Source organism: Pyrus communis, chromosome 2, assembly GCF_041283825.1.
Source record: "Pyrus communis isolate YQ-2024b chromosome 2, ASM4128382v1, whole genome shotgun sequence".
In the NCBI taxonomy this organism is placed as follows: Eukaryota; Viridiplantae; Streptophyta; class Magnoliopsida; order Rosales; family Rosaceae; genus Pyrus; species Pyrus communis.
The window spans coordinates 17,984,808-18,004,081 of NC_142566.1; the positions used below are offsets into that span (position 1 = coordinate 17,984,808).

A 19,274-nucleotide genomic window follows, 5' to 3' on the forward strand; every position below is an offset into this window, starting at 1 on the left:
ACATTTTACTCCCCGGCTGAGCTCGGCCGACGAGTTAGCACACCTCGCACACAACTGAAGAATGTAGTTAGCTTATTGACTACACGATCTGCATGCCACGTAAGCTTGGTAGTTTTTAGGATCAACATAATTGCATTTAGAGAAAGATCATGAGGAGCAATATATGTTGCTGATTATTAATCATGTAGAAATTACTGACTAAAGTAATATATAGCTGATGAATATTCGTTGTTAAATAATGATACAAATTAAGTACATAAATCTGAAATCTAGACATATGAGAGGCTGCCATGGACTGTCACAAAGTCACAAAGGCCACCCACCATAATCCACCCGCTAAAGGCTTGTGATTTGTTTCCAAACAAGTACTTAAAATTCTAAAAGGATACCTGTTATACGTATCGTTTTATTTTTTGTTACATCCTCCGAAAATCCATCTCAATTTCACTTTAAAACTTTGCCACCTAATTCCTAAAAATTTAAATTTTGTACCACTTTGCATAAATTTGTTGGCATGGCATAAATATTGCTTATGTGGCAGATGAGAATTCATTATTAAAAAAAAAAAAAAAAACTTAGGAAAAAAAAAAAAAAAAAAACTATAAAAAAAAAAATACCCCATCTCCTCCCGGTGCCTTCTTCCCCTCTCCCCGGCCTTCCACCTCCCCCCTCGCCTATCTCCACCTCCCTTGCCATCTCCATCTCCATCTACATCTGCTCCATTCCAAGTAACACCCAATTATTGTTGTGTAATTAACTATGTCATCATGTCATAAATAAGAATCCCAATTACTCTAAACCTATGAAGGTAATTGAAATTGAGGTCTGCCATAATTTCTTCCAAAACAAGCTGATTTCTCTAAACAATGGAAAACCCAGATTGAAATTTCCCAAATCCTTTTGAACTTTCATATCTTTATGAGCCTACAAAGCACAAATTAGAACCTTTAAATGATTTTTCTTATTTTTTTGTTTTAATCTATGTGGCACCATTTAATTAGATATGTAGGCCTTGCATTTGCCAGGAGGATCCTTGCCGGATCTTCCAATCACATCTGTTCATCGTACATCGTACATCGTGCAGTCATAAATCATTGTAATTTTTTTTATTTAAAACTACATATAAATAGTATCTGACAAAAACTGGCCGTACAATTTATAATGAACGAATGTGATTGGAGAATCCCCGGGATCCTCTTGGGATCCTCACAAAGAGAATCCGGAGATCCTCACTCTTGTATTTGTACCCTATCAGTAAGAAGTGGACCTACTTATGCCACCTAAGCAAATTTAACGGACTTAATAGAATCCAAACAAAGTGGTACAAAAATCAAGTTTTAGGGAGGTAAGTGGTAAAATTTTAATTAAAAAAAGAAGAGATTGAAATAAAATTTCAGTGAGCTTAGCAAAAAATAAGTCATGCATATATGGAAGAGTAACAATAATTTATATCCCACAAGAGAGATAAGGTTATTTATCTTGGGACTCACGAAGTGTAAACCTAATTTTCAACCGTGTCTAGCAAACACGTGCAGTACCAGCATCCATGCGCATGATGCCGACGGGAAGGCTTGCATGGTCTTGGTGTGTCGTTTGGGGATGGTCCTACACGCATTGTTATAGGAGGAGACTCATTGCATTAAACTCAGGCCATGGGCAGATCCTTGGAGGATACATCACATTTGGGAATCATCGTGGGTGGGATAATTACATAATGTTAGAGAGATTAAATTTTTAAACTAAATTTGCAAATCAAATAATGTATCACTAATAGAAAATAAGCACGTTAATCAATATTTAAGTAACAATCCAATTATCAACAACCACATCATTTAGTTTTAAAAAATTTAGTTTAAAAATTTGGTATGATGTTTGAGATAGGCTTAAACTTATCTTGGCAGCAGAGTCGTCTACACACGTCGTTACGTGAATGGTGTGCGAATAGATTGGTTAGATTTATCTTGTGCAAATTCTTTTGAGTAGTTTGAGATATCCCCTAATCTTATTCAGGACGCTTTTATTGAAGATTATTGTAACGGCGTCAAATTTTATGCCCTCTCCATAGATTAAGAATTTAAGATTCACAATTAGTATAGACAGATTAAATATAATATGATAAATATAAAAGACTGAGAGGCATTTCAGCTTCCTCTTAGACACAAGTTTGGCTTCCACACCAGCAGCGGGTTTCGAACCCGAGACATCTAGTTTTTAGTTTTAAGAAAACCTCATAATCCGCACTGTATCACTGGGCCACCAACTTGTGATTAAAGCAAAAAAAAAAAAAAAAAAAAAAGATTAATCTTCACAAGTATTTATGAACTCTTGCGTAAAGATACAAATTTTTAAGTTTTAATTGTTTGGTTGATGCCTACAGATTGCTTTCAAAAAAATTAAAATTAGTGAACAGAAAGTAATATTTTTTAAAACTTTAAGATATATTATATAAATAAAACTTATATTAATACTAACCGCATCACACTACAAAATTTCTACATGGTCACCCCAGCAACCGTTCTAATAAGAGTACGATCGAGCTTGTCGAAGAGCAAATGGATTAATTAAGCAAAACCACATGTTCTTCGTGTCGTTGGATAAATCATGACAACAACATAATAAATTTGTCCATCTGACTAAGAGATGTGATAACGTTTATCTCAAAGATTATTGGATCCTAAATTAAGAAACAAACAAATTAGATAATTGAGGTAGTCGATCGATCTCCCATGCTCGTACTTGCAACAAGTTAGTTTAAACCTTATCCTGTTTGTCTTTGAGATCTTGCAACTAAGCAGCAATCAGCATGCGTGAACCAATCAACCTCTTCTCAATAAGCCTATGGAACTCCAAAATATACAATAATAGAACAACATTAGCAAAATATGGTGCACGTTACATGGCAATATTATTATTTTTTTAACAGGAAAATGGCGTTCCAAATCGAGTAATTAATTGAGTAGGCAAACTTTGCCTACTCCTCGAGAGTAGGTAATATTGACCGCTTCTAGATGTGTAGGCTAAACTTTGCCTAGTCCACCAGAGAAGGTAACTTTGCCTACTCCTCCGGATAAAAATAAAAATTTGCCCATTCTATTTGCTTGTTCTATTGGAGTGACACATTTTTTAATAAAACAATTGAGCATGCAATTTGCCATGTCGGTCATTATAGTATAATTTTAGTTACTATATTTGTCTACACCATTAAATGGGTTCTTAATCAGTATATAATCACAAGACTGTCACTAATTTCAAATAATCGCCCCCACCCTTAATTAGCATATCCATATACGTGAGAGTGCTCGTGATATGCTTCCAAACAGAAAGAAACCTAGGCTAGCTAGTTGTTAACCACTCATGATTAACTTATATAGATACCATAATACCCACCTAATTATCAAAATTACCTAGTTATGACATGACCAACACAGAGGGAGGAATCTCTTCAACAACAAAAACACAGTGGGAGGAATAGTTAGCACATCACAAAATTCCATGCAAATAACTACCATATATTATCATAAAATAAACAATATTATATTGCACACACATGAAACATCAAATGCATTTTTACAAATTTTGACAGCAGCATGAGAGAGCGAGCGAGGTACTGCACTTTTGCAACGTCTTTTTCCCTCGGCTTTAAGAAAGCTGATCGGTCCAAAGCAAAGCACAGACGAGACAAACAAACATATCTACAGCTAGCTAGCGAGGATCATGCTCAATATTAAGATTACTTCAACTTATTGCAGACAAGAACGACTTCAATTCAAAACAAAAGTAAACCAAATATAAGACACTTTGAAAAGCTGTGGCTAGCTAGGATTATGCTCAACAAAGGAAAATAAAAGCTATAGCCACCACAGCAATTTATTTTCTTCCATTTGTACTCATGTAGTGTTCAGCTTAATGACGTCGCTCTGGAGTCCACTGCGGTGCACTTGGGCTAAAATGCACTGAAAAGACCCTGGAGTCGAGAAGTTCCATGATGGGGGAGAAATTCACACACCTTGGTGCCTTGTACTGATTGATAGACGCACCTCTAGAGATTGCATAGTCCATAAGCTCCTCAAATGTGCCATTCTTCACCACCCTTATCTCAAGTGGTCCAATTGAGTTGTCAGCCACCCTGCCTTGTCTGTACACCGAGTTCAACGACTCCTCCATGGCCAAACAACACTTGTCCAGAACCTCGTGACTTGGGGAATTATTCGCCGGGTCCTTCACCAACAATTCCCAGTAAATCACGTAATGCCCGGGGATTGTCTTGGTGTCTGCATAGCTCGTGTACTCAACTACGGTTGTGTTGAATTCTCGCAACAACACTGAGGCATTGTCAATAGCCTTCTGCAGCTCAGCCTCATCCGTCTTGTCGGAGTCAATGCTCAACAAGACGTTCTTCCTCCTCACAAATCTAAACTGCGGTGCAGCATTGTGGAAACCGGTGACCTCGAGAATATCTCCCACCCGGTAACGACACAGTCCAGCGTAGGTTGTTATGACAAGCTCGTACTTCTTCCCAACTTCGAGATCAGCAAGGTCGACGAGGCGGGGAGGGGAGTGTTTGGTCAGCGAAGGAGCGGAAGGGTCGTGCGGGATGAACTCAAAGTACGCCATGTTAGGCATAATTGTGTAAGATACCTCCGACGGCTTGCACATTGGCTTGAGGTTGAGTCCGAAATAACATTCGGACGACGCATACATAGTACACGCCATCGGCAAGCCATTGCTGTAGTATTCAAGCAACGGAATGTACTGTGCCATTGCACCGGTGACAATCACGTCAAGATACTTTGTGTTAGGCCAAACCCTTGTGATTATTCCTGCCCAATTCTCCTCACAACACTCCTTTGTGATGAAATCTGCTAGCTTGGGATCCGATTTCAATATACCGGACATTGTCTCGCGGAGTGAAGGGTCGGTGATTTTAGGGTTTAGGGTTCCGTTGCGTATGTCAAGGGACAGTTGTTGCCAGTTGAGCTGGAGGAACCGAATCGCTCTGAGTAGGCCGGAGGCAAACACTGCACCTACTCGGAGGACTTGTTGGCGCATGATGAGGCCGCAGACCATTTGGGTGTACATACTTTGGAATGAGTCGGCGCAAAGAATGGCCTCGTTCGGGCTGGTTAAGACATTGTAAGGGTCAAATGGCCTGGTTTTGAAGTGCTCACTCTTGTAGTAGCTTGTCAGCACCGGACGTGCCACCAGCCCTCCCGGCGTCTTGGTCTCCGCCTTGATGAACAAGAAGTAGAGCCCCTTTCCCTTATCGAGGTCCGGCACGTAACTGTGACATAAAATTCGATTTTCATCAAATATTAGTACATCACTTTAATTTAACGGACAAAAGATATAGACAATTGCTTTAGTGAAAAATAAAAGCATTCCCATTTATGATTCTTAATTAGAGTGACACCGAAGGAGATCCTAGGCTCAATTTTTATTTACAATCAACATATATAAATAACTCATTAAAAAAAAAAAAAAAAAAAACACACACACACACACATACATATATAAAGGAGTTTTTCAATTTTAATCATCAGAAAATATTATTATTTAATAAAAACTTGGAGTTATATTACAAATTGAATATATCGCTTTGACTCAATATCTATCGTCATTAGAACTAAAATTTATATTTTCTTTTTCCTTTCTCCCATAATAAATGTACCTGAATGAACATACAAAAAAATTAATTAAAACTTGGGAGTTATATTACAAATTGAATATAGCCCTTTGACTAATATTTGTCGTCATTAAAACTAAAACTTATATTTTCTTATTACTAATAATTAATTTACTTTTATTCTCAAAATGCCCTAAATGTTATATTTTCTTATTACTAATAATTAATTTACTTTTTATTCTCAAAATGCCCTAAATGCTCCACAAATTGTAGCCATTGATTTATGTTTGACTTTCTCCCATAATAAATGTACCTGAATGATAAAACGTACAAAAAAACATGAGCTACATGTTGAAAAAAAAAAAAAAAAGAGGAAAGAAAATGCAAAGACAAACTTGAACTCATCATGTAGAGCACATAGACAAAGTCAAAGTGAATATGCATTGTATCTAATTATCGGTATGGAAGTATAGGTACGCAAGTATCTTTATAGTAGTATCAGTATGAGGTAGGCATAGGTACGGAAGTATCGGTATGGATGCATAGGTACGAAAGCATTGACATGAAAGCATATAGGTATAGAAGTATTGCTATGGAAGCATAAGTATGCAAGTATTTATACAGAAGTATCAGTATGGAGGCATAGGTACAGAATTATCGATATAGAAACATAGGTACAGAAGTATCATAAATATACGTACGGAAGAATTGATATGGAAGAATAAGCACGGCATTTAAATTTTAATCTTAGTTAAGTATTAATCTAAAAGTATTCTCCAAAAATTATAATGAAGTTTTCTACAAATAAAAATAGTGAAGGAGTAAAGGAACTTTACAGGTTCATCACAGGCTGAAGCAAGCTGTATAGTAGTGTACGACGGTCCAACTCTTCATTGATTGTAGGCATCAATTTTCTTTCACCAGCTGAAGTCCCAGAACTGCATGCAAATTTACAATATAATTTATTTTTTCACACAATAAATATAACAGTAAGTTTTTAAATAAAGTTTAGCCTTTTTAATGTATATACCTAGTGAGAAACTCAGAGATGGGATGAGAGCTCAAGATGGGAGAACGGTCACCGTTAGCAATACGTTGGATCTCCGGGAGGAGATCCTCGTATGTAACAACTGGGACTTTCGACTTGAACGAGTCCCGGTCGGTGGCACCGCCAAGCCCGAACCGTTTGAGGTATTCGGTCTCGGCGTTACGCCTCAGAATCTCGCTCAGAACCCTCTCCTGCACCGAGTCCGTGTTCCTGGTCGTCTCCTCTATGAACTGAAGCGCCTTGGCGTCCTTCTCTGTCGCCGGTGGGCTCAGCGGGGAGGATGTGGCTGTATCAATGGCCATGATTGACTTTGATCTGGGAATGTTACTGAAAGCTTGATTACTGAAATGAGGGAGATATGATCGAGGTTATGGTGTTGGGACCTGATGGAGAAGGGGGTGTTTTTATAGGGAAGTCGTGCTTGGTTGATTTCTTGGTGGCACGTACGATACCACGTCATCCAGGCCACGCGGACAGGTGGACCAGTTGTTTCTTGGACGGACGCTGACGGTTCCTAATTGGTCAAGGCAGACATAGGAAATATTTGTCTCAGAGAGTGTTGAGTCAAGAGGGGACATGTGGGCCCACTACCCATTGAATATGCAATAGAGCCCGACAGGTAGGGCCCATGGAGTTACCAGTCAGCAAAGGGTTTTGTCTGGGCCTACTGGTCAGCCGGACCACGCGGCCTTTTTCGAGTGAGATTGTTTATTTCTTAGAAAACTACAGCCGCCGGCCGAGAGAGACTGCGTGAGAGAGAGGAACCAGGCTGCCCAAGCTATGCAAATTGTTGCTGGAGAAAGGGGGAGAGAGAGATAAAGAAACTTAATGCCGATGGCTTTGAGTAATAAGAACTATAAATTTATCATTGATTTTTAATGATATCAGTGGCTAAATTGTAGGAAAGGTTAAATTATAATATAAGTTTAGTTTTGGTCTTTAAACTCTACCAATAGTTGTTTTTGTCCTGGAATTATGCTCCGTGTTGCACTTGTGGTCCTTTCGTTAACTTCATCAATTTTTCTTTTAAGTTAAGGAATAATTTGGGTATTTTATCCAAAGATGAACGAAAAATCAATTAAAACTAAAATCATTTAATCATTATTTAAGGAATTCCAACGTATTTTTAGGAGGAGTTTCTCCTCAATCCTTCAGGAGCCAAGTTGTCACATCCCAACCCTCAGCTCCAACTATATTGTCCGCTTTGGCATTCCCTGCCCGAAGACAGAGCTACCGCACGGTTTTGTTTCTGTGGACCGGTACTCAGCCGTAGCCAGCGCCTGCTCTCCCCTCAGGGAGTCCACAAAAGGCCTAGTTGAAACTTAAGGTTGGCAATGGATATATAAGGCCCAAAGACCACGCCCTCACGGGCGATGTGGGATACTACAATCCACCCCCCTTAGGGAGCCCGACGTCCTCGTCGGCACACCACGACCGTGAGTCTGGCTCTGATACCAAATTGTCACATCCCAACCCTCAGCTCCAACTATATTGTCCGCTTTGGCATTCCCTGCCCGAAGACAGAGCTACCGCACGGTTTTGTTTCTGTGGACCGGTACTCAGCCGTAGCCAGCGCCTGCTCTCCCTTCAGGGAGTCCACAAAAGGCCTAGTTGAAACTTAAGGTTGGCAATGGATATATAAGGCCCAAAGACCACGCCCTCACGGGCGATGTGGGATACTACACAAGTCTTTCTCGTTGACAAGTTTTTTATTTTTATGAAATTCTTATTTTATTGCTCAACTTAACAAAAAAAAAAAAAAATTGACGGGATTAACGAAAAAGACTACTAATGTAACAAGTTACATAATTCGAGGACGGGAGTAACTATAAGTAGAATTCAGGGACAAAAACTAAACTCGTGGTATAGAACATGGACCTTTGTTACAATTAGCTTATATTATTAATAAGGAATTATTATTAGCATTTTAAAATGGAAAATGTTAGGTAAATCATCTTTTTTATTATGGTCTAAAAAGATGGTATCTCTCCCTTCAAAAATAGATCATCATGCATGCTAAATTTATAAGATAATATTTTTGAGTGCAAATAACACCTTATTATCACTTATTTAGAAATCTTTTAAAATTAACTAAAAGTGGTTTCAGATCACCAAAAACTCCAATCATGTTTAATAGAAAAAGTTAAATACTTTTGGGTTAAAAAAAAAGTACTTAAATTTCTTTTTAGAAGAAACATGTGCTATATGTTTTTTTTTCAAGTGTTTTTTGGAATTGCTTCCATAATATCATAAATGTTTGATTAAGGTCCAATTTGGTATTGCTCTTTTTCATCAAAAACTATTTCACTTTAAAGTTAAGCAATAAAAAAATGTTTGGTAAAAATAAAATATACTGTTTATTTTAAAATCAATGACCTCTATACAACAGCTTTTAAAATCAACATATAGGTGGCTTTTAAAAGCTGCTTTAATAAAAAGTGGAGTTAAGCCTTTAAAATATTTTCAAATCATGTAATAAGCTCATTAGTATTAAACAATGACATTATTTATCCTTCTAGACACTGCATTTACACTGTTTTTCATACTCAGAACATTTTAAGAATACAATTTGTTAAACGTTCAATTGCTTTATTTTGTAACTAATTATTCTTAAAATACAGTATAAACAATTTATTAAAACTGACCCTAAAATAATGATGGGTGGGGGAGAAAAATGTACTATGGGGGCAGCAAAGCCATCTCGTGAACATGACCTTAATGATTTTTATTTTTTGATTTGGTTAGGAGTGTTTTGGTTTCTACTTGTTGTACGGATGTCTAGCTAGCTAATCAGGCTTTGTGGTAAGATTTTTAGTATGGTTAATTAGCGATAGGTGACAACTCTTGTGCATTTTTGTACGTCATGACAGTTGCATTATAACATCATTGTTTTCTTCGCTATCTTCTCGGAATGATTAGGTTGTATCTTTTGAATAACTAATCGCATTAGATTAGATTAATCAGTATTTTTTAATTGTAAATTTTTTAAAGGGTTAAAAAGGGCATCATGGCATGAAGTACATGCTTGTATACGAGGGAAGAGACCCTCAACGGATCTCTCCATCAAAATTCATCAATTAATTAATTCAGATCCTTAAAATTTGATTCAACAGTTACAAACAAAGAGCCTCTTTAAAAGAAATAATAATTTTAGTTGTTGGATTAAATTTCAAGAGTCTAAATTAATTGATTGGTGGGTTTTGGTGGAAGAGATCCAGAGATGATCTCTTCCTGTATACTAAATCATCTCAACTTCAACTGAACTATTTTAAAAGGGTTAATCCTTGAGATGGTTTAAAATTTACATTCGAATGTCAAAGATGTATGCCTACACACACACACACACACACACACACAATGTATTTGAATACCACTATTATGATTATATTTAAATATTATTAATTTTAAATTTAACAATATAACATGTTAGACGTGTGTAAAAACACATGACTCGATTAAAATAATGTATGTAAATCGATCTATACATTGGCTAAGTAAGAATTCATCAATTCATATACAAAGGAGGAAACCACGACTAAACTACTTTAATCTACATGCAGGAGTGTTCTGTGTAGGCATGTGTGCGGTACATCGTCGGACTGTTCAGCCGGCTATACACTTATAATAGTGGTATCTAAAATTGCATACACACACAGAGACTTTTGACATACATTTTAACATTTATTTTGTAGAGCCTACTCCGTAATATAGTTTAACGATCTGAACCATTATATGAGTTAGAATTTGGAGACACCTTCTTGACACATATTTTGACACACGTTTTTTTTTGGGTGCACTCCAAAATGTATTTAACGATCTAACCGTCTATCTATGTCTTCTCTCAAATGTCATCATTACCAAAAATCATCCAAATACGAAGCAATATGACTATTGGATTATATTTAATATTTCTTTATAGAACCGTATTCGTTCATTTTTTCACCACAAATGAACGTCTTGGTAAGTTTGGAATTGTATGATTTTTACAAAGATAATCTATGAATAATGAATTGAAATATAGATGGTTTGGATCCTTAAAAAAAATTACGGAATAGGAGCCACAAAAATGTGTATCAAAATCTTGTGTCTTCCGGATCCACATTGCAATGAGAGAATTAAGAAAACATTTGTTAAATAAATACTGGGAAGATCTTTGTACGTATACTATATGGAATTGGCTTGGAAGGTCATGTCACTGTTCGTGGACACCATATATATGCTTACACTGTAAGAGCAATAAGAACAGAAGAAGATAAAAGTGACACACAATTATGTCGCAAATAAAGATAGCCCTATCTGAGGCAAGAGGAATAGAAAACTTGAATTTGTTTATTTGTAGGTTAAAAGAAATATATGTGTTTTGAAAGATGTTCCGGGTAGATCTGTCCCTCGTACAACTCCTCTGGGTTTTGCCTGTAGGGCAAGCTTTGATGCTTGGTGTACTACAATGTGAGGTTGTTATTAGTTTGAATGGTGCCTTTGTGGGCATTTGTTAGGCCTTGAGGCTCACAATCAAAACTAATATGAGTCTGAGCGTTCCACCGTTATCTTTGTATAACATATTGTTCTTTTTTGGTTATTAAATGGATTGATTACTTGCTCCACAAGTTATTTAAACTTATTAGTTCGATTGGATCGTTTATAGATGGGTTAAGTCTGTATAAAATTCTTTTTCTTACCTTGTAAACAAGGACTTTTACTCATAATATCATATGTCCAACTAAAGGGAGTTCAGGGCCCTTCAAATTAGTTCTTTGGTTACAATTAACAATAAAGAAGCAATGTTAATTAGTTTAGCAAGATTAATCATAGATGAAACTTTGAATGAAAAGCAGTCGAAAATGATATAGGATCCAATGAAAATGCATAAACAACAGATCTACTTTATGTAAGTACAAACAAAAGAGACTCAGGCAAGATTATGACCTAGTCAGGCAATGTTTGTCTTCTTGAAACCACTCTTGGAAAATGAAATATAAATCGGGTTTACTAAAGAGATTCGATACTACAACACAGGGGAAAGGTAGCAGAGCTTCTAAAACTTGACAAAAGATGGCTTTCTATGGTGGACCTATGACTAAAAGGGTAAAGTCTGAAAAAACTAAAGCTCTCTAGTTTCTTGCTTGTTGGAGTGCAAAGTTGGATGTCTTTTGATTGATTGGTTGATTGTTCTTCTTCCTTGTGTCTTCAATGCTTTTATACTCTCTAGCTCAACTATCCAAGCCTCCCCTTTTGGTTATGGCCTTCAGAGTATGGTAAGTCACTATTTAAGTCACTATTTATTTACCTATCCATGCCCTGGAAAAGTACTTTTTGCTGGGGGTGAGCTACCCTCTCTACGTCGCTTCTCACATAGGCTTGTTGCCTATTTCTTGGCAAAAAAATGATTTTCAATTGTTCCTGGGCTGCCAACTGTCTGAGCTTAATCATCTTTCTACTTTTTGCGTTCTTGGACCTTCAATCGCACTAAACCCAGCATTAAATATCCACTCAAACAAAAGGTATATTAGGTATTCAGTGATTGCGAAGGTATCAATATCCATGTCAACAAGAAGAAAAAGGGTAAAGGTGGTTACTATTACCAATATATTTTGTATTTTATTATGTTTTCTTGGCCTCCTTAACCTCCACATGTCATTATCGCTTTAGATTTGTAAGTTTGTTTAAGTGTGAACTTTGTAGGTCTGTTTAAGTGTGAACTTTGTAATTACAATCTCATGAAAATAAGATAAAGTCTAATTCCAATAAATTATTTCAAATACAAAGCAAAAGCATACCATTACAACAAGCATAAATAATTTTAACGTAGAGGATAAAATCAGTGTGGCTCGATCAGTCTTTCCTTGGAACGTATGGAACTTCCTCCTTCAAAGAAAAACCTTCTTCTCATGACGCGAGTTTTTTCGCTTTTCTAAAAACGTTTTGAATCAGGAGACATCTCATCGAGGCATCACATGGTATCACGATGGTTAGGAATTTTTTTTTTTTGGATTTTTTTTTTTTGTTTTTATTTTTTATTTTTATTGTTGGATTAATCATGGTCGTTTATTTTTAAAATTTTATGTTGGATGCCCGTGGTTTCGCTACATGGCAACTACAAAAAAAGTTGCTAATTTTTTACGGTTGGAAATTCAACGACTGATGGACCAAGAAAAATTAGCAGTTTGGCTCAGTGGTGAGCACGTGGGGGGGCCCACACCTTCTGCTACATGACATCATTGTCGATGTTAGCCACTGCTAGTGGGCTCATGGCCCCACACCAACAGCGTTACCGCTGACAATTTGACCACCATGGGGGACATTCGTATTCCTATCAACAATTTTCGTTGGGGTCAAGGTAGAAGTCAACACAATGGGCTGCCCTTCTGGAGTTATGGTACTTATGTTACTGTAATTGAATATAGGAATCTGCATTTAGAGAGTGGTCCAACTAAAGTTTTTCAGAGATTTCATATGTTTCTCAATGTCCACAAACTTTGCATGGTTCTCTACTCGAGAAGCCATATAGTTTCTTTGAAGTTTATCAACGGAAGTGTTGATCTTCAACAAAGTCTCCCAAATATGTTCCATCGTGGGAGAAAGCCCAGTCGCAGGAGTGTCACCATTTTCTAGGATGGTTGTCACATTAGAAGTCTGGTCACTTGCACTAGGAGTGGCGAAGACATCAAGAATTGGGTTGTTCCCAATGATAGTGGTGGAGGCCTCAAGGAGTGGATTGTTTCTCGTTGACATGTTAACGTTACCGTTAACATAACTTTCTTATGTAGACGTGCTTGTGGTAGAGTAATTTGGTCCGGAGGATCTTGAGTTCATCTCTCAATGAAAACACCAATTGTTGAAACCAAATTTTGTAGGCCACCATGAAGGGTGGAGATGCACAAACTCGATTGGACTAACCTATAAAAGAACATGCAAATGTAAGCAGCCAAGAACCCGAGGATGGGGTGCCAGCCTAAGGTTCTTCGACGATCAAATTAGTAAGCAAATATTTTAGACTCAAGTAATAGGCAAAAGAATAAGTGTGCAATAATTACATTAGTAGAGATGAAGCAAAGAAATGTGTATCTAGTCGAGATATAGACCTTTTAGGATATGAAATCCATATTAAACTAGGAGAAGCCCAAAGGACTTCTAAGAGTATGATTACTTATGGTGCATGACAATCCTTATATTGTAAGGATTCTAAGAATATAAGAAACTTGTTGATTCCTTACTGGATTAGGTTTTCATGTCGTGCTGGACAAGCATGGTCAACCTTAGCGAAGTCATTGAACTTCGCCTACTAATTTGGAACAGGATGATGGTGGCATCGATGCTCTGTCTATTCAGCTCTCCTGCGGAAGTTGTTGAGTTCATGACTAGACTTCTAAGGTATTTGTATTTCGATCCACCTTACTTCAGCCTTGGAAAACCATGGTCGCACAATGAGGTGGGCTTGGCAATGGTGAACCTTCCATATCCCACTAAGAATTTCCAATAAAACTCTCGGATTCCAATTAAGGGATATGGAATTTACCAAAAATAGTAAGAGATGCCATTTGATTTAAAGACCTGAACCAAATGGCTAGAAAATCAAGCTAATTAAATTTATATTTGTTATGTAATCAAAATACGTACATATTACAAACACGATGTACAAAACTTAACAAAGAAAAGGTCTGAGGCTAAAGTTTCCTAACTTGATACCGCAATCGCAAGATTGTCTTGAAAGGATTTACTCAAGTAGTTTCATCCTCCTTTTTCCTAGTGATGGCTTATCCATGTGAGATTATATTAGATAAACAAAAGTGCTTGTTCCTTTGTTCAACGAACAAGGAGCTTAAAAGGTTAGCACAAGAATATAGACACTTCATGTGCATGCCATGATTGTTCACTGCAAATAGTTGTACGAAGAAATAAGAATTGCTACGAATAGCTCCTAAATGGTGGACGACCACCTTGCTGATCTAGGAAGTGACATTGAGTTGGGGTTTATTGTCCTTCATAACCCTTCTGATTATTTTAGTTCCATTTAGAATGACAATTTACAAGTGTTTCTAGACCCCCTTCCATTTTGTGGTTTCTTTTTTAGCATTAGCCATGTACCTCGCCCAAAAAAATATTTAACATTTTTATAAATCACGTTTTAGATATATTGTTTATCCAACCTTGTCCTTCCACCATTTACATTTTTTTTCTTCTCTCCCTAACATCATCTGTCATTTCTTTCTCCCTCTTCTTCCCCACTACTATTTTTAACTAAGAAAAAATTAAAGCGGTTGAAACATTGCCATATAGAGCAAATCAACGAATGGAGTGATGCAAACGACGTTCTCAGAGAATTAAGAAACATTTTGAGGCAATAATTTGCTGAGCACAAAAGTATTAATCAGAAAAACTTGTAAATGATGTCTCGCCAATAATTGTACTAGTTAACTCATAAATCCTCGTTTGCTCAACATACCTTCCCCACAAAAGGATATCAACTTTTAAGATGTTGAGCCTATTGTGGTATTGTAGTGGTGATCGAATATCCTTTAGAAAAATTTATTTTGGTAATCCTTCTATATGCACTAACATCTCACATGTTAGAACTTGATGTAGCATATTATCTACATGTTTGTTCATTTTTGGAGTACATATTTAGCTGTGTGTTTTCTGCAAGTTGCATAAATCCAGCTTAGAAAGGAGATGAAGCACACTTACTGCAAGTTATATTTGTTCCAATTACTCATGATATATGCTGAGATCATCTTTCAACAAAATGTTGGCCTCAATGATTGATATATCTTTGTGAAGTGGGTTTTGTGTGTCTAAATAACATTGCACTTTTAGTTGAACAATGATTTTTTAAGTCATTAGTTAGCATATATTTGTATTATGTTATTATAAGATTAGGCTAGAATACTACATTATTTCTTGCCTCTTGGACACTATTCCTTGCAGGCCGGTTTATATCGATAAATAATTCAAATTTTGTTATGTTTGTCCCATCCTTGCAGGCCGCTTTATATCGATAAATAATTCAAATTTTGTTATGTTTGTCCCAGTAACAAAATTAGTAATTCTAAAAAATAAATATTATTACACGAAAATATATCTATCTATATGGAGAGAGAGAGCGGACCCTATCTATTTATATAACACATGATGTCTCTGTCTTGTATTCCATGGAATTATTTTTTCATGAGTAATTCTTCTGTTATCATTTTATTAATTATAATGTTTGAGAAAACATTTTTTTTTAGATCACAATTTAAAGAAATCAAGATATTGTAACATACAATTCCTAAACATTTGACATCTATAGAAAGGAAAAATTAGTATTCAATCCCTAATTTCTAATGTTCATTGACGAAGACCTTATTAGTTTTTAAAATTTGATTAAAATCCCTAGCATTACTATATTAATGAATTACATGTAAGTTACATAATTTTTATAATAAAAATTAGTAATTGATTTAGAGTTTTAATACTCACACCCTTTTTAAACTCCTAATTAATTTTCAATTCAAACATTTCTAAATATAAAAAATAAAATTAGAATAAGTTTGTACCCATTAAATTTTTATAAAAAAATAAAATTTAATTTTTTAATCTTATATGTACCCATTCTTAAATATACCAATTTGTTATATGAAAAGTGTACCCTTTTTTAATATAAAATGTACCCATTTTTTTTATATAAAATTCATTTAATCTTTTCTCTAATCCAATTTTTAAACTTATATGGGTACATTATTTTTCGTTGATTTGAAAATGTATCCATGTCAAGTTTAATAGAAGAAATTTAATAATGTTATTAAGCCTAATATCAATTTTTTTTTTTTTTTTTTTTGAAAAAAGTACCCATGTTTTGGTGTGAAACCCCACCCCAAACTAGCTTATATTAAAGAAATTATGAAATGTCAATCTTGTCCCCTATCCTTAACCAATTTGGACCCTCCCTTTAGTTTCTCCTTCCTTCTCAGCCTGCCACGTGGTAGCCCTTAACCTTATCCCTCATTCTCTCTCTTCTCTCTGATCACTCTTAGCTCACTCACTCTCATTTTTCTCTTTATCGCACACACTCTCTCTCCTCAATCTCTACACTCACACGCCCTCACCCACACCCACACCCAAACCCAGATGATCGTCAGTACCATCACCACTATCATGTAACTCTTTCTTTCTCTCTCTCTTCGTCTCTGTTAAGCTCTGGGGCACCCAAAGGACACCCAAATCTCCAGCGAGCCCCGTGCATTTCGAGCAAGTTTCCAGGAAGCTCTGGCTTCATTTTCCGTCGGGTTTGGCTGACCCCAATTCATTGGGCCTTGAACCCAACCCAATTCCGAACCGGGCTACAAGCCCAGGACGCTTGAACCCAAAACCTTTTTTTAAACCTATTAGAAAACAGGCCTTCGGGCCAAGAAGAAATGGGCCTTCATGCCCATTGAACCCAAGCCTATAACCCTTTCGAACTCAAGCTTTTGGGCCGAGTGATTCAGGCCTTCAGCCCAGTGAGCCTAAACCCAAACCAGCCTAAGCCCGAGCCCACTCCTTCAGGCCTAACCTTAGATGCAACCCACTGAATCGGTTGACCTGGACCGGTTGACGAAACCCGTTGACTATGACCGGTCAAAGGTCAACGTTGACTTTTGTTGATTTTTTTCGGGTTTCGTCCTGAACCCTTCCTAGGCTAATTTCGGCATCTTGGATCCATTTTTTTACGTTCGTTTTCCCAGATTCAAGCGTTTGAGTAGAAAATTGTACCCTTTTTGTTCTTAGGTGCAATTATTAGCGGCGATTCCGTCCCGCCTATTTCATATGACTCTACGACGACGGAGTATCTGTGAGTAGACCCCTTCTAAAATGCATGTTTTAATTGTAGAAATGCATACATGAAGAGCATGATTTTAATGATTACGTTTTATGAAACGTTTTATGAGATATTATGCTTACTGAGAATATTTTGGAATACCATATTTTATCGAAATGATGTTATTTGTAGTATTTATGACGGATGACTATATACTATTTATGAACATGCTTTTACACACTTCTTTATAGTATATATGATGGATGACTACATGTTATGAAGATGTTTTTGAGATATATGTACCTATATTTGGAAAGAATATATTCAATGTTTTTGCTTATCTAGTGGTCACTATTCTACCTGCAGGCGAGAGCTACGGTTGTTGGCTTCGGGCCGGGAGAAATAATCTCTGGCTTCGGCTTTGAGCTGGGAGAAATAATCTCTGGCTTCGAGCTGAGAGACATAGTAGTTGGCTACGGGTTGGGAGATATAATTATTGAACACCACGGGTGACTAGGATACCACTAGTTAGAACACTAATACGAGATATATTTTATGAAGGTTTTATGGCATGCTAGGGTTTTCGGAAACCTATTACATATTATGCTATGAGTTTTCTTTAAACATTGGGGGTTAGTATGTTGATAACTGTTTCAATATTATATATATCAACTTGGTCCACTCATGTATATTTTGCTCCCCCTCAGGACATAGGTACGAGGCTTACGACCTGAGCTACGAGGCTTTCCCCTACCAGTGATATCGTGCCATCATCTCTACTTTGACATCGTTGTAATAACACCTTCCGTTATATTCTGGATTAGATGTATACTCTGAACATGTCATGCATTATCATTATGTTTTCATTGTTGGCAGTTGAATATTATTTTATTATCTTAGTAGTTTGTATTTAATATTTACATTGCGTATTTATATGTGAAATTTACATGCATGTTTCACATGTTCTCAACATATGCATTCATTAAATGGCTTGCGTCACCCTTGGATGTCGGCTAGCTAGCATGTGACCATCCCGATGTCGCACGGACATCGAGATCAGGACGTGTCATTTGGTACAATAAATTTTTGGTTAGTATTGATGAACGTACCCATGTGAGTACACACACACACACACACACAAAATGTTGGAGAGTATAATTTATCTTTAATATTTTTAATCCCATAAATTATGGGTTTTATTTAAAATCTCATTAATATAAATAACTACAAATTTCGTTTTGAATTTACAAATATATACATTATTACATTAATGTCAGGGACTTCAATTAAAAACTAAAAACCACAAAGGTTTCAGTCAAAGAATATTGGTAGTTTAGGACAGCATCCAAAGTATCCCAATAAATTTTATGGAAATTGACCTTCTAACAACTACCCAGGCAAGGACTTGGAGTCATGGACATGTAAGAGGCGAGTGTTTGACTAAGGACTAGGTCACATTCTCACCAAATTTGTGCTCTCATAAGAAAATTGCAAACGTAACGTTGTTAACATTCATTGAATCTGTAAGTAATGGAAGCATCCATGAGTTGTGTGCTTGATCAACACAATGAAACGGGTAAGAAGGAAAGAGCCATATACTATCTCAGCAAGAAGTTCACTGATTTTCCATATAAAATTTCAATTAAATCCACTAGGCCTAACTCTTGTCCCAAAATCGTTCAACATAAAACCAGACTAACCCTTAATTTTCCAAATAATTGACTTTTACCATTTGATTACCTCGGAGTAACATAAAACGTGATCAAGATGGTTGGCTGCAGAAAGGATCAACGTTTTTAAAAATCCTACAATTAGTAATCCAGTCC

The 19,274-nt window shown here is 36.4% G+C and overlaps 1 protein-coding gene across 1 annotated transcript; it reads right to left on the minus strand.

The window, feature by feature from the left end:
• Positions 1 to 3,705: 3,705 nt before the first annotated feature.
• Positions 3,706 to 7,061, minus strand: LOC137748775 (putative indole-3-acetic acid-amido synthetase GH3.1). The gene is made up of 3 exons (XM_068488956.2): positions 6,654 to 7,061; positions 6,460 to 6,561; positions 3,706 to 5,281 (listed from the first exon to the last, which is right to left on the minus strand). The coding sequence occupies exons 1-3, from the start codon at positions 6,971 to 6,973 to the stop codon at positions 3,904 to 3,906; spliced, it is 1,800 nt and encodes a 599-aa protein (XP_068345057.2). The 5' UTR covers positions 6,974 to 7,061; the 3' UTR covers positions 3,706 to 3,903.
• Between the last annotated feature and the right edge of the window lie 12,213 nt (positions 7,062 to 19,274).